The sequence below is a fragment of the Sminthopsis crassicaudata genome, chromosome 4 (assembly GCF_048593235.1).
Source record: "Sminthopsis crassicaudata isolate SCR6 chromosome 4, ASM4859323v1, whole genome shotgun sequence".
Lineage (NCBI taxonomy): Eukaryota > Metazoa > Chordata > Mammalia > Dasyuromorphia > Dasyuridae > Sminthopsis > Sminthopsis crassicaudata.
Window position 1 is genome coordinate 64,752,860 of NC_133620.1, and position 12,647 is coordinate 64,765,506.

The following is a 12,647-nucleotide window of genomic DNA, read 5'->3' on the forward strand; positions in this document are numbered from 1 at the left end:
TCCCACCTCACCTTTAGGCTCACAAAAGTCAGAAGCAGGTAATTTCTTTTTGTCCTTTTGTTGAGAGGTGAGAGATAATCCTAACAGCAGGTTTCTGTGAAAGAATTCAGTCCCCATCTCCAAGCCAGGTTTTTTTTTTGGGGGGGGGAAAAATATTTACACTGAGAAGCCTTTCAGTAGACCAGTTCCTAATAGGAATTAGCAAAGGTTTGGGTACATAACCTTGATTATATTTAAATTTCTATGGCCTGGGGCTAAGGAGTTATCTCCAAATGAATTGAGGAACTAATAAATAATGGGTGGTAATTATGCCCCAGGCCAAGATCTCCAAATGAATTGTAGGTAGGGATTATTGTGGGAGTTTCTCCTGGGAATCAAGTAGGAGGGTGGGCTCCCAAAGGTCTGGAGGGGTCTAGATTTAGTGTTTTACCAATCCAGGTCCACCTCCCTGCAAGGATCAGGGGTATACAGTTCCTATTGAAAAGGTTCAACTCCCCTCAATTCCCACTGGTCAGGGAGCCAAATGAAGAGGTTTGGGGCTGTGTCCCCAAATGATGAGTTTTGGCACAGGGCAAGGAGTTATGGGAACCCCTTTGGTTGGTGCAGAGGTCCTTTGTAATGAACCTGATTGACAAAAAGAAGTTTATTGGTATTGGGAAGTCAGCCTTTGCTATGCATCAATAGATAGACTGATTCTTTGGTAGCAAGGTCCCAACAGAAGGATATAAAGTTTTTAGTGGAAAATCTTATGTTAGCAGAATAAATAAGGTCTTGTTAGGGAAATAGGAGAGAGAGATAAAGAGCCAATAATGCTGAAAGATAATATAATTTCAGAGGGTTGTAGCTCATGCCAAGGGGAGAGAGAGATTCCTTGGCATGACATGCTAGGTCCTCTGCAAAGAAATGAGTTTAAAATTGCAGTTTTTATAAGGAAATCTGAGACAGAAGCTTCAACTGAATGAGATTCCCTCAATGCTGTCACTGCCCCCAGGCCTAGATGAGACCATTGACTGGGAGTGGTTTTGAGCCAATTTTCAACTCAATAGGGTCAATAGAAATCTAGATCTCCAGCTAAATGAGATTACTTCAACTAGTCCCACCAAGATAAACCACTTTATCTTGATACCCTGAGCCGGGTCTTTTGCAGAGAGGCAGCTTTGAAGGAGAATATCTCCTTCAAGGAGCTTCTCAAGTACCTTATCTTATGGCTCAACCCCAAAGTCAGAAAGAGAAAAGAGAAAGAGTTTTGGAGCTTCCTTCACTATTACATCACTTTGACCAGTTTTTGTCTTCTCCCAGTCCCTCCTCTTCTGTCCTTGGAAAAAAACCCTGAACCTGCTAATGTGTGCATTTTTTGACTAATTCTTATTAAATAAGAACATCAGTAACATCTTGTTTGGAATACCTATTATACAACACACACACACACACACACACACACACACACACACATACACACATACATACACACGACCAATGCATATAATATATGTAATAACATACAATATACCCTAATAAATAACATAATACATGTGTGTATAGTTTAATTAGCTAGATGGTAAAATAGAGCATCAGGCCTGAAATCAGGAAGGTTTATCTTCCAAATTGCCTTAGACACTAACTAGCTATGTGAGTCTGGGGAAGTTACTTAACCCTGTTTGCTGAAGTTTCCCATGTGTAAAATGAGCTACAGAAGGAAATGGCAAATTACTTGCCAAGAAAACTCCAAGTAGGGTCACAAAGAATCAAACATGACTAAAAATAACTGACCAACAGCAACAACTACATGTACACACAAACATGTAAAGACTTTCTCAGCAGAATGAGCGGGTGAGAACCATTTTATCCAATGGTTATGAAGGCACTGTGGAGCACTTAGAGCTTGGTCAGACTTCAAAGTTGCCAAGGTCATCCCCTACAACTCTGGGGCCATTGCCATTTGGGACTTTTCTTTTGCTTTTGAACTTAGATGATTCTGGAAGAGAGAGTGAGGCTGATAATTGGGAATCTCCACCTTTCTTGAATCCAATTTACATGCAAGACATCACTCATGATGTCACTGATCCTCTTTGAAAATGAAGGATAAACAATAATACCAACAATAACAACCTATAGGGACTTTTTTCCTAAAATTTTAGGAGTGAAGTAGATATAGTTGATACCTTGCCTTCATAGACAAATTGGCATTTTGTGCCAGCCCAATAGCGAAGAGAATACCATTATGTTGTCCCCCAAGGGCTCCTACTTTCATAGATTATGATAACATCTCCACAAGCAATCAATCATTAAACAAACCAATTGTTCCCTTAAGTACTGACTAGATCAAGAAAGCATATTATTGTATGTTAGACTTTTTAATAACCAATTTTGTTTAAATATTGGTAGTTGGCACTTTTTGATTATGTCTTGCCAAAAAAGTGGTTTACTTGGGGACAGCTTTAATAGAAAGATAAGTGTGACATTTAATGAAAACAAAGCAAGAGTTTGTACAAAACTTGAAAAGTCTGTTCTCCTTAGTACTTAAATCTGGTCCTTATCTTCTTTCCTACTCTTTTCATGTAATTGCTACCCAAACATATGTCTTTGACTCCATTCCCACTCCTTTTGTCCTTTCCTTTTTCTCCCTTCTTTTCTTTGATATTTTCCTTCAATCCCATTCAATTCATTCAATATCAATTTTCTTTAATAATTTTATTCATTCAAATGTATTACCTTTGTAATGCCAGAGAAACTGAGGCAAGATAGAGATTAGAGAGTTTTTTTTTAATATTTTATTGACAGGACTCTCGTCTCAAAGTATCCAGTAATGAATGGGGGAATGATAAACACTTTTATAGCTCTTCAGACAAAGGAAAGACAAAAAGAGCGGGAAAATTAAAAGCCTTTTCAGGATGGGAGGGGGAAGTTGTAAATTTTTATGAAAAGCCAGAGTCAGGATGTTTGAATAACAGAAGTAAAGATGTCAGTGAAGTATCCAAGATAGTCTTATCTTTTTGGAATATTTTAGAGAGGCAGTGTCATAAATTCTTGGGGGCAGAAGGAGCTAGGATCTAGGAAGTCTGATCTGCTCCTCTTTTCCCATTGATAATTTATAACCTTAGAGCAAATGGTCCTCAGTCTTAATGAACAGGGGGGGTTACGACTTAGGGGACTGAGGCAGAACAGTTAAGGAAACCAAGATAGAACAATTCAGGGAAACTCAGTCAGGACAATGAGGGAAACTAGTGCAGGGAAACTGAGGTAGAATGGCTCAAGGAGACTGTGGCATAACACCTTTATATAATTGATTACCAAATATGTATTTCTAGTCAGTCCCACTATACCTTCTGAGCTTCATTTCCACAGTTCTTGAAGAAAACATGGTAAAGTGAGAAATTCACTGGCTCTGGAGTCAGATGCATGAATTTAAATTTTGCCACTGGCACTTAGTATCTATGTGATCTTGGGCAAGCCATTTGACTCCCATAGACCTTAATTTTCTTAAATGGAAAATGTGGCAAAATTGAGGGTTGCACTAAATGGCCTCAAAGTTCCATTTCAGCTTTGTTGTCTGGATTTTTTTGACTCCCATTTGCTTATAGCACATATACATGTGAATTTTACATTGTCATCACAAATTCAAAATGTCCAGCCTAGCTTATTGTTGTTGTTTTTTTTTTTTCTTAAACCTGTTCCTATTTATGACTTTACTGTTTCTTATTATGGTGCCACTATATACCAGTTTTACATATTTGTAACCTTGATATTTATTATTTGTGATTCTTCTCTCTTTAACTTCATCTCTCTAATAAAAAGAACAAGATCCATTTTCTCATTTCTCTTCTGGAATGGTTTGGTTATTACAACTATATTGCACTCAGTTTCATTTTATTGTTCTTTTCTTTTATGTTGTTGAAGTCCTATTTATCATTTTCATTTTCTATTTAATTTGCTAAATCAACTTATATAAATCTCTTGTCCCTTCAAGTTCTTTTTGTTTATTATTTCTTATGGTGCAGTAATGTTACATTCTTTTTACATGCCACAATTGTGCAATTATTCCTCAGTCAATGAACATTGACTTTGATGGAATTTCTTTCCTTTTTTTAAATAAGCTTCATCTCCTTAAGTCCATTTCAAAAGTTTCCTGCTTCACCACCTGTGGTTGTCTCCCCCTTCCCCCATACTTCCTCTTATTTTCTGCAGCTTTTCAATAGGTTTCTCCTAGTTTGGATCCTCATCTTTCCAATTTTTTTCCCTCCATATAGATATGAAATTGATATTATTACTATAGAGACCTGATCATGCCCCTTCCTTAATTAGAAATCTTTAATGATTATTATCTACAGGATAAACTTCAAGTTCTTCACCTTGTCATCTAAAATCATCTGTAGCATGGTTCTCATTTAACGTTTAACCTTATTTTATATTATTTCCTTTTATACACACTCTCTGTTTCAGTGAAACTGGCAAACTAATTGCATCATTCTATCCCCTGACTCCATGGCTTTGTACAATTATCCTTTGCAAACTCCAGACAATTGTTGTATCTCCACACAATATTCTCTCTTTTCCTATCCCTCTTAGAATTTCTAAGATCCAGCTATCTGCTGGAAGCCATTCCCATAATACACCACCCTTCCCCACCCATCCCATTGTTGGCACTTTCTCCCTACTGATATTGCTGTTTTAAAAATACCTAAAATTACTTAATATTATCTTATAAGAGCCAATGACAATAGTTAGAATTTATATTGGACTTTCAGGTTTCCAATATCTCATTTTATCCTCCTGACAATACCAAAGAGGAGGGAACAGGTACTATTGTTATTCCTCATTTTACAGAAGAGCAAACTAAGGAAGATTAAGAAACTTAGATCTCTTAACCTTTGTACCTCAGTTTCTTCATCTGTTAAAACAAAAGAGGTTGAATTCAATAAATCTATGAGCCTACATTCTAATGGACTTGTCTTCTGGCTTTTTGTTATACACTGAAATAACTTAAGTATAGACATATGAGGAATCCTTGATAAATGCTTACTAGATGGAAAGAGATGTGTTAAACCTGTGGGAGGGATAATGAATAAAACCCAATCCTGACCCATAAGGAATTTATAGTCTTATGAGGGAGATTAGACATGCATTCAAACAAATAACTATAATACTTGTCAGAATTTATAATATTTAGGGAAGAATGCCCATCTGAATTACAGAATGCTTTAAAATATATGAATGGACCTTATTATTTTCAACTAGCAAAATTACTAACCACTGTCAAGAAGTACTCCTGATAGACCTGCTTTAATAATTAGCTAAGTATCACATATGTGCATTATTTGTTTACATATAAATGAGTGATTCTAAAGTGGTTCAAAGCTGTCCAGAGGGGTTTACCTTTTTTAAATTTGTAAACTCATCGCCCATCCCCTAAAGGGGATAAATTCTATTACTTGGTTTTGTCATTCTTTTTCTTATCACAATGCAAAGTTTTCTTTAGCCAGATCTTTATTTTGATCACAATTCTAAATTATATGTTTTAAATGGTTGGAATTGTCTTGTGAGGACCGAGTTTAGTCCAAGGGAAGAATTTTAGTATGTGTGTGGGGATGAATATTGTAGGATAATAGAGCTGCCTCCCTCCACATAAAATAAGTCTGGTAAGTTTTGTTTCAAATGATCATTCTGAACATTTGAATGGCTGCATTGACTATCTAATGGGTGTGTGTTAGTTGTTTTATTGTTGGATTGTGGAAGCATTCTAAAACTACATTGCTATAAGAGGCGTAATTTTTATTTTTTAAATTTAATTTAATTTTATTTTTAAGGAAGAGCTTTCATCTCACCAGACAATCCCTTCCTAATACTGGTGCTTTTTGGAGGGGTGGGTAAAGAAGGTAGCCAGATGGAAAGAGGTTTTATTCCTGTTTTGGATTCTCTGCAGAGAGTTCCTTGGAATTTTAGAATCCAGCAATATTGAAAAATACTTAGATATGTCAACAGTGAGCTTTCATTCCACTCAGGATACAGGACTGCAAACATAGTCATGTGGGCATCCAGCAGCGATGTTTTGAAATCTGGGAGTACTAGGTTTTGGGCAGGAGGGAACTGCTCCCTCCTTAAGCTTTCCTATGGTGTCATGCTGATCCCCAGCTGCTTCAAAGGGCTACATTTATGAGGTGCTTAAACAATGAGTGTTCCCCCTTTTATGGTCTATGGAAAGGAAAGATTTATAGCTTCTACAAGAGTACAGTGAGCACTCAATGGACTTCTCTTCCTTATTTAGTCATTTACATCATGGGGATCAGAGATTCAGGGAGCCATGTTTACTCAGAGCCTGATTACTTCCTATAAGGCCATACTATGAGGCTAGAAGGTTTTAGGAAAGCTCAGCTCACTCTGGCCCCTACAGTAGAATGTAGGATCATTGATTTATGGCTAGAAGGGGGCTTAGAGATCATCATGGCCAGTTATATCATGTTGTTTCTCACGAAACTGTGGCTCAGGGAGCAGTGACTTGTCTAAGATCACAAAGAAATTAAGAAGGTAAATCAAGATCCCAATCCAGTTCCTTGGACTACAAATCTAGAGACTTTTTCATTTTATTTTATTATTAATTTTGCTAACAGTTATTTGCCTCCCAATAGTAGGATGTCCTGGAAGATTAACTGTGGTAGTTTTAACTCAGAGGTTCTATGAGTCTTATAAAGTGGCCCTAAAGTCAGGCAAGCTATGAGTTTCCTTAATTTTTTTTTTCCTGTGAACTAATATTTTGTTTTCTTCCCTTTTTTTCTTCAGAATATAGTGTGTACTGGGAGACGGAGATGGCACCCAGATCCTAGCCTGGTTCACTGCATCCAATCATGTGAGGTAAGCTGGTTTATTCCTTTGCTCCTGATCTAAAGTAAGGACGAGTAATCCACCACTTTTGCTCATTAGAAGATCTTCTTTCACTTCTTGTCCTACAACAATGAACCTTTTGAAATCTATACAAATTAGAGACAGATCCTCTGAAGCTTGAATTTCTTTGAGTGAACTTTCTAAAATTTGAATTTGGCCAAGGGTTTTAGGAGCACCTCAAAGTATCTGTGACATTATTTTCACTTGTAGATGTAATTAAGTATTACTGTGAAGCCTGTGAAGGAATAACTATAGCTAATAATAATAATTAATATTTTTATAATGATTTAAGCTTAGCTAAACACTTTGTACACATGATCTCATTTGAATAAAGAAAGAATTTTTCTACAAGTTTTTAAAAAAATCTGAAAATAGCCTTGATGATTTTGAAGCTAGAGCTAGAGTCACATTTGGGTCAGAAGATGGATGATTTAGAGCTAGGAAAAAAAAAATTAGATGTCATTGAATCTAATGCTGTGTTGGAGGTGTGTGGGGGGGGAACCAGAGAAATTAGTGATATGTTCAAGAATATTACAGGTGATGACTGTGAAGGTATTTGGATCCAGGTCTTCTGACTCCAAGCTTATATTATGTTCAACTTAGACTTGTCCACTGTTGCCTCAAAATACATTCTGTTCAAAACTATGCTTTCTAGTTGATTTCCTAGGTCAGGAATCTAGAGAGTCAATAATTTAGGGAATCATAGGGATTGGTGAAGATACAGAGAAAAACATAACTCTAGTGGCTCTGTGGGGGGAAAGAATATGAGGATTGAGTGGGGTGCCTCTCTTAGAAGGGGGTAATAAAAAATTGACATGTGAGGAAAGTGGGGGAGAATTCCACTCTACTTGAAACCTTCCCATTCTGGAACTAGCTAGTGACAAATACTTACTTATTCCATCCTCAACCACAACAGGTTTGTCTTCCAAAGCTCTCACTGGGAATAATTAAGCTACTTAGCAGTAACACTTGGGTAATCCTGGCTCATCCTTGCTCACTAGAGCCTAGGCAATTAGACTGCCATGTCTTTTGACACTCTGACTCCCAAATCCGTCCCTCTTAAGTGCCAAATATACACACATTAATCCTCCTATTCATTTGTATCTCTCTTTCACTCAATCCAATTTCTGGATGAAATCGTGATGTACATGAGGCCAAAGAGAAAGGACAACATTAAGCAGTGGAGGATAGAAAATAATGGGGTACAGTGAAAAGGGAGGGGTAAGGGAAGACACCATTTTTTAAAAAAAAGTATTCTGGGAAAAGTAAATGAGGAATACAAGTTAGTTAGCGTGGAAGGTGCTTTGTTATATGATGAAGGCCAACAAAACAGCTCATCGGATGCCATCATTAGGAAAACAGATGGCAGTGGGGTGGGGAGGAGGGAATGAAAGAGTGAATCATCTCCAGGGCAGGGGATAGGGAGGAAAGGCAGAGAAAGCCTTTGGGGGTAGGGGACCAAGGAGGGAGGGAGATAAACACTCCGTGAGCTGGGAAGAGATCAAAGAGAGCCTGAGCATTCCCTTCTGTTACTCCTTCTGCATTAGGATAGAAAGAGGGAAGCCAGATGATGGAGTTAGGATTGAGTTTAAGGCTTTTGCTTTTTCCCAGACTGTAAGAATATGAAGCTTTTTATTGTTATTGCTCTGTCTTCCTTCTTGTCAGCCCCTTGGTAACATAAGATCCAGCAGCCAAAGACACGAAGGTCACACTGTCCCTCTGCTGAAATGCATTCAGAAGGCTTAGCATCACAGAGTTTCCCACCTGCCCTACAGAACTGCTGACATTACACTTATGGTTGAGAATTGACCATTCCCCTACCCCATTACTCAGGCAGACAAGAAGCTTCTTGGCCTGTGCATCTCTAACCGCAGCTCCTCCCTGCCTGGGAACTAGTCCAGCCAATTTTTTTGACAGTAAGATTATTCTAAAGTGTTGTCTGGGGCCCTTTGGGTAGGGCAGGTTTTGAAGGACCAGATATTGGCTCCCAACTCCAAAGCTGGAAGGAGAGGTACACACAGAGGGAGGGGAAGAGGAAGGAGAGGGAATCAGGGCACATGGGGATGGCAAGGGAAAGTAAGAGAGAAGAAATGTAGGGCGGGGGGGAGGGGGGGAGGACTGACACTAGTGGGGCCAGAGAGAATGAGAAATAGGGAGAGGAAGAGTGAAACATTTGGAAGAAAATTTTCTTTTCGATCAAAAGCAATCTAAAAATACTGAGAAGGACTGAATAGTATCAAAGTCAGCCTGAGGGAAAACAGATACAGAGGCAAGCAAGGTGAAGGGAAGAAAGTGCAGAAGGAAGCCAAGACAAAATGTTGCGCAGGATAGTCTAGTTAAACAGTGTTTGCATGCTGTCTTCTGTGAGTGACTTCTTTTTTATTTCTTTACCCTTTCCTTTCTTTCTTTCTTTCTCTTTCCCTCTCTCCTTTCTACCCCCTTCCCTCCATTCCTCCTTTCCTCTCTTCTTCCATCCATTCTTCCTTCCTTCTTCCATTCTTCCTTCCTTCCTTCCATTCTTCCTTCCTTCCTTCCATTCTTCCTTCCTTCCTTCCTTCCTTCCCTCCGTCCCTAGTCCTTCCTTCCTTCCTTCTCTCCGTCCCTAGTCCTTCCTTCCTTCCTTCCCTCCCTATTCCTTCCTTCCTTCCTTCCTTCCTTCCTTCCTTCCTTCCTTCCTTCCCTCCCTATTCCTTCCTTCCTTCCTTCCTTCCTTCCTTCCTTCCTTCCTTCCTTCCCTCCCTATTCCTTCCTTCCTTCCTTCCTTCCTTCCTTCCTTCCTTCCTTCCTTCCTTCCTTCCTTCCTTCCTTCCTTCCTTCCTTCCTTCCTTCCTTCCTTCCTTCCTTCCTTCCTTCCTTCCTTCCTTCCTTCTTTCCTTGTAAAGGGCTAAAACTCTGAGTAGGCACACTGGAATCAGACAACTGAGCACTTAAGGCTAATTTACCCATTGGACAATACTCTATTAGCATATGCTTGGAAAATGGCCCTTCCCACTATTCTGTGCTGCCTTGATCTTTTGATGTATACAGATAATTGTAGGATGTATTAGAGGGTGGAGTAAGACAAGCCAGAGTCACTTTTGCTGTGGATCAGGAGAAGGGAGGTAGTGGAGAGGTTGTGTCCATTCCCTTCTACCCCTAAAGACCAAGAATAAAGACCAAGGACTTTTGTGTATCCTGATTCCGACTGATGTAAGGCATCCAGAGTGCTAACTGTGTCTTCACACTTCTTTTCTTCCTTCCTTCCTTCCTTCCTTCCTTCCTTCCTTCCTTCCTTCCTTCCTTCCTTCCTTCCTTCCTTCCTTCCTTCCTTCCTTCCTTCCTTCCTTCCTTCCTTCCTTCCTTCCTTCCTTCCTTCCTTCCCTTTCATGTAAATATTGGGTATAAATTGAAAGCTGGTTCTTTGGAGGCAGCAGTTTCAACCTTGCAATAGCAGGAAACCTTATCCTTTGTTATTTTTCAGCATGGCCCCTGCATTCCAAACTAGTCAGTCACCTTAATGCCCTCAACCCACTTCTTACTTAATGTCAGTCTTGCTCTTTGGCTCAGGTCATTTCCTTTCCACCTGGGATGCCTTGCCCTGTCCAATCTGCCAGCCCATACCCAAAACTTCCTTCAGAGCCAATTCAGAATTCATTTCTTCCAGAAAACACTCTGTGACTAATTCTATATCCTTGTAGAAGAAACCCTGAATTTGGAGTCAGGTGACCTGAGCTTGAACTTTGGTCCTACTATTTAGTGCAGTTGTTACCTAGGGATACTCCCTCCAGTCCTCTGAGCTTCATTTTCTCATCTGTAAAAGTAAGAGGTCCTCATTTTTTTTTTTTTTTTACCTCAGATGCCCTTTCAACTCCAGATTAGTGATTCTTTAGGATCCTATACCTTCATCTCCATCCTTTGTCTTGATTGTCCTTCATACCTTGAATGCTCTCTTCCCATTCACCCCCGCCCCTCCCCCCAATCTCTGACTTACTTGTTCAAGGGCAGCTCAAATTCTATCTTGAACAACAGGGCTTTTCCAGTAAACTTATTCACTTGACAATTCTCTGTAGCTATTTGTGTCTCTCCTATTAGTTATATACATTCCTAGAAGGAAGGGACTACTTTTGATTTGTTGTCTTTCTTGTCATTCCCAGGGTTTGGCATAGAACCTGGCACAAAATAGACCCTTAATAAATGATTATTGAGTTGTTGCTTTTTATATAGGTTATTCAATATGTAATATCAGTCTAATGGTTGTTCTTTTGAAGTGATTCTCTAGTTCACAGGGTGATAGGTTGAGAGCTGAAATGGATCTTGGAGGGGCATGCAATTTAACCCCCTTAGGATTGTAGATGTTCATCTTCCATATTTTACTACAGCTCCTTGAGGTAAGGGATCATGTCATCCACATCTCTCATTTATACCAAAGCATCTTAAGAAATGATGATTATAGAATAGATATTCAACTAATGTAACAGTGAGCTATAGTCTAAGATGCCAATTTGAAGAAATGTTTGCTTTTCCCTTTCCCCAAAGGCCAATTTCATTCAAATTACAGTTTATCTTGGGAGTGTAGGGAAAATGATAATCATAGAGGAAAAGGAAGAAGGAAAAAAGGCGAAGAGGAGCAAAAGGAGAAAGACAATGAGAAGGACAGGGAGAAGAAGAAGAGGAAGAGGAGAAAAGAAGCAAAGGTTGTTGTTATAATGTAATAGAAATATGCATAATTCACAAGGCATTGGTAAAAAAGATGGAGTAAATTATTCGTAAAAATATAAGTGTATTTGCAGCCAAAATCAGAACTTTATAAAGATAGGTAAGTTAAGTAGCTACCTAAGACATACTAATAAGAGTTTCTATTCATATAACATTAAATGTGGTGTTAGGTAGGTGGATAGAGAGATAGAGAGCATTATTCAGTATTTACTGTGAACCAGACACTGACAATACAAATAAAAACAAAAAGAAAAACAGAGAGTTTATTTTCTACTGGAGAAAAACTATACATGAAAGGGAGCTGAACAGCAAAAGGTGCTCACTGGAGGAAGGCAGGATGTCAAAAAAAACCAGACAATTTAAAGTATATATAAGAAAGGAATCAACTAATCTTGTCTGGACCCTTCCTCCTTTGGAATTTCTGGATATTAACTCAATAATCAGAAAAGAGGGCTTCACTCTCTGAGAAAGCATCTAAGAAACAAATACTAAAACCTAGAGAATCAAAAGCAGAACTGGGAAAGAAATTTGCCAAGGGTTTTCCTATTTCTATGCCCATTTTACAGTTGGGAATACTGAAACTCAGAAAAGTTAAGTGATTTTCCAGTTGTCATACACATAGTCTGTTCGTGTATGGCCTTGGACCCAACCTCATTTTTTCTCCCCAAGTTTAGTATTTTTGTTCTGTGCCAAGCTGGATCCAAACACAAGGATATTTTCAGAGGGGAGTGGAGGAGGAAAGGAAGGGATGAACAACTAAAGATGCTTTTTCATCTTAATTTCTATAAGTTCAAATGTTGAATATCAGAAATGCATCTCTCTGTGATATATGGATATGCATTTTATAGCTAATTGTATCGCAGGAAAGTCTCAAAACCTCTAGTGAATTGTGGCATACAAGGGTACTTTTTTTTTTTTTAATTGGAACATAGGGGGTTCAAGTTTTAAGCCTTGCTGAAGGAACACAAATACTTTGGCCTAGTTCTGATTCCACTGAACCTGTAAGTAAATTTAATTTTCTTAGTCCAGGCAAAATATTGGGTATAGGAAATACAAAATCACTTCCCTCAAGAAAT

At 38.6% G+C, this 12,647-nt stretch overlaps 1 protein-coding gene across 2 annotated transcripts in view; it reads left to right on the top strand.

Annotated features, from left to right (window-relative positions):
• The window catches only part of PAPPA2 (pappalysin 2), a 559,101-nt gene that overhangs the window by 489,244 nt on the left and 57,210 nt on the right, over positions 1–12,647 (top strand). For both annotated transcript variants that reach the window (XM_074308442.1, XM_074308441.1), the window contains one exon: positions 6,775–6,846. In XM_074308442.1, coding sequence (XP_074164543.1) covers positions 6,775–6,846 — 72 coding nt within the window. The remainder of the gene's footprint in view (positions 1–6,774; positions 6,847–12,647) is intronic.